General features: G+C 31.0%; 1 protein-coding gene across 1 annotated transcript; it reads right to left on the bottom strand.

Moving 5' to 3' along the window:
* Positions 1 to 991: 991 nt before the first annotated feature.
* LOC145091925 (small ribosomal subunit protein uS3z-like) lies at positions 992 to 2,779 on the bottom strand. The gene is made up of 7 exons (XM_079029759.1): positions 2,703 to 2,779; positions 2,279 to 2,361; positions 2,047 to 2,194; positions 1,781 to 1,952; positions 1,644 to 1,698; positions 1,450 to 1,581; positions 992 to 1,352 (listed from the first exon to the last, which is right to left on the bottom strand). Exons 2-7 carry the CDS (start codon positions 2,306 to 2,308, stop codon positions 1,146 to 1,148), a joined length of 744 nt encoding a protein of 247 aa, XP_078885885.1. The 5' UTR covers positions 2,309 to 2,361; positions 2,703 to 2,779; the 3' UTR covers positions 992 to 1,145.
* Between the last annotated feature and the right edge of the window lie 215 nt (positions 2,780 to 2,994).

The raw sequence follows: 2,994 nt of genomic DNA on the forward strand, positions 1-2,994 counted from the left end.
TAAAGTTATGTCTTTAATTTTTAAAATATTTTACTTAATTTATTAGATTTAATATGTTATTGTATGTAAATCATTATCAGTTTAAAGGTACAATTTTTGAACAGTTTGTATAAAATACTTAAATTGTTAATTTAATTATAACATTATAATGTCAATTTAAATATAAATTTCAGTTCCACTTAAAAAACCTAAAAAATATTTTGTAAATAGTTAAAAGTGTTAAATTGTAATGCTAAATGCAAAAAACTAAATTGTAATCTTTATTTAAATAAAATATTTCCTAAAGATATTTGTATAATCGTTAAAAGTTTTCAAATAAATAGCTTAAACTAACTTAAAATAACAATAGATAAAAATAACTTTATATAAATGATTACATTGTTACCATTAAAATCAAAAAAATAATATTTAATGTTTTAAATAATTATAATGATAAAGATTAAAACATTAAGCAAATAAATTTTAAAAAATTAATTAACAATTACAAAAAATATAAATAACATTAAACCATATATTATATTTAATGTTATTCATGAATATCTTACGTATAGAAATCATTCAAACGATTAAAATTATATATATATATATATATATATATATATATATATATATATATATATATATATAATCCAAAATAATCAATATATCATATCAATTTAATATAAAAATCATTATATTAAATTTAACAAGAACATTGTAGTTGTAGTTATATTAATATATATATATATATATATATATATATATATATATATAAATATAAAGATTTCAACTATATCTGAAAAATTATTCATTATTCACATGCCACTTTACTCTTCTTTACTCTTCAAGTAAGAGGCAAATAAGATTGAGTTGGGGCTGTTTTACGGTTTAAACCGGTCATGGGTCAGGCCTAGGGCTTTTATTTACCTCCACCAAAGGCCATAGGGTTATACATACCCATATAGATTAGTAATCAGTTAATCACAATACACTAAAAAGTAAAAAGATCATATTTGAAGAACAGTACAAAATTTGAATAGAAATGAGAATTCCATCAACCTCAAAACATATGAAAACTAGAAAGAAAAATTATCTTAGCAAAAGTTTCAGATACTGTCTGTATCTGCTCAAACATACAACTCTCTCTAATCATCTCTCATGCTGCTTTAAACAGGAACAGGAACAGACATTGGAATGGGCTCATCAGCAATCACAAGTGGTGGCCTGTATTCCTCCACCTCTTTTGGTGGATGGACAACAACATCATCCTTAGGCATGTGAATTATAACATTATCAGGTAAAGGTGTCTTTGGCCCAAGCTTTCCAGTAGGATCCCAGTCAAGCATGATCTTCACTTTGATACCAAGAACACCCTGTCAACACAAACACAATAATTAGTTAATTACTAAAACTTATTTAATGGTATCTACTATGTAATGTATATATGATGGATCTTTTGCAGTCTCTTACCTGTCTTAAAAGCACGTGTCTTACTGCAGAGTCGATGTACTCCTTCACAGGTTGACCAGATGACACCATGTATCCATCTTTGAACTTCATTGATTTTGCACGCTGAGCCCTAAGTTTCCCACTCACAATCACCTGAAAGTGGTCAACAACTGTGTTAAAACTGAAACTATGAAACTAACAAAAAGTTTACTTACCTCACAACCCTTTGCCCCATTTTCCATCACAAATCTCAGAACACCATAGCAAGCCCTGAAAACAGTTGAATTAGCATATGAGAAACAGAAATGGAGCATAAGTGGAACAAGTTTGAATCTTTATAATGTGCACAAACCTGCGAACAGCAAGGCCTCCAAGAAGCTTGTAACGCAAAGATTCAGCTTGGGCAATAGCACAAAGCCCTCTGTTGTTAACTCTTTCAGCATAAAGCTCCACACTGTTTTCTGGGAACTTGAATCGCTTCTGAACAAGTGAGGTCAACTCCCTTATTCTTCTTCCTTTCTCGCCTGAAAAATGTGGTTCAGTAAGCATATAGCCATCACACTATACGGATCCTGTAAATGTGCAAATGGATTAAAAGTAATGTGATTACAACTTTACCAAGAACGTTTTGAGTACGAGTGGCTCTGATGATGATCTCTGTGCGCATAGGGGTAACCCTAACCTCAACACCAGAGTAACCATCCTCTGCAAGTTCCCTTGTTAGGACCTCATTCAGTTCAGCAAAGAACACGCCATCAGCTACAAACTGGTTTACAAAAACAGATCACTCAAAAATCTACGTAAAATATATATATAAATGCAACTTCTGACAGTGATTAATTAGACCAACCTTTCGCTTTTTGCTCAATTGGGTTGCCATTTTCGTTCGTAGTGTAAATGGGATGAAGAAAACTCACGTCTCCTTGCACAATCCTGTTGAAAATGCAAATTACAATGAATTTACAGTTAAAAACTTAGGGTTTACTATTGTAAACATCAGATTGACGCCTACCTACGTAGGTACAATCTACCTTAGTTTCTATCGATTTGTAATGTAAATCAAGCTTCCACTATAAAGGAAGGTAATTTTATATAGCTATGTGTAGTACTAGTTCATTGGGCAATTTTACAGAAAACTTGGTTTTCACATAAACGTAATTTAATCTTCACTACCAGCAAAACTTAATCAAATCAGAATAAGAATCAATAAAGGAAGGGGAACCTGAAAACCCTAGATCGGAGAGAAAATGACACAAGGAACACAAAATACTCACCACAATCGCTGTTCTGCTGCTGCTGGCGAAGTCGCATCGAGAATGTAATTGCATTGATGAAACGCTTATATAATTAGGGTATTCATTGGGACAGGCTTTAAGCCCAAACTGAAGTGGGCTAGACCAAGCCTATTTTCGAACCCATTTGGAAAAATAGAAATTTTATTTTTCTATCAGATTTTGATTCTTAATTAACTTTTTTACTTGATAATCGTTACTTGAAAATCATAACCTTGGTTTTGGACTGCTTTTTTTCTTACCCGATGTAAAAGTAGATAACTTAACACTCTTT

This window comes from Lactuca serriola, chromosome 3 (genome assembly GCF_051521515.1).
Source record: "Lactuca serriola cultivar US96UC23 chromosome 3, Lser_US96UC23_V15, whole genome shotgun sequence".
NCBI lineage: Eukaryota > Viridiplantae > Streptophyta > Magnoliopsida > Asterales > Asteraceae > Lactuca > Lactuca serriola.

What these genes read in the sequence shown, in the direction of transcription:
- LOC145091925 (XM_079029759.1), bottom strand. Translation starts at nt 2,308, where the DNA reads ATGGCAACCCAATTGAGCAAAAAGCGAAAG. An exon ending in ATGGGGCAAAGGGTTGTGAG is followed by an intron (nt 1,582 to 1,643) that starts GTAAGTAAACTT and finishes GACCACTTTCAG; the next exon opens with GTGATTGTGAGTGGGAAACT. An exon ending in GACACGTGCTTTTAAGACAG is followed by an intron (nt 1,353 to 1,449) that starts GTAAGAGACTGC and finishes TTGTGTTGACAG; the next exon opens with GGTGTTCTTGGTATCAAAGT.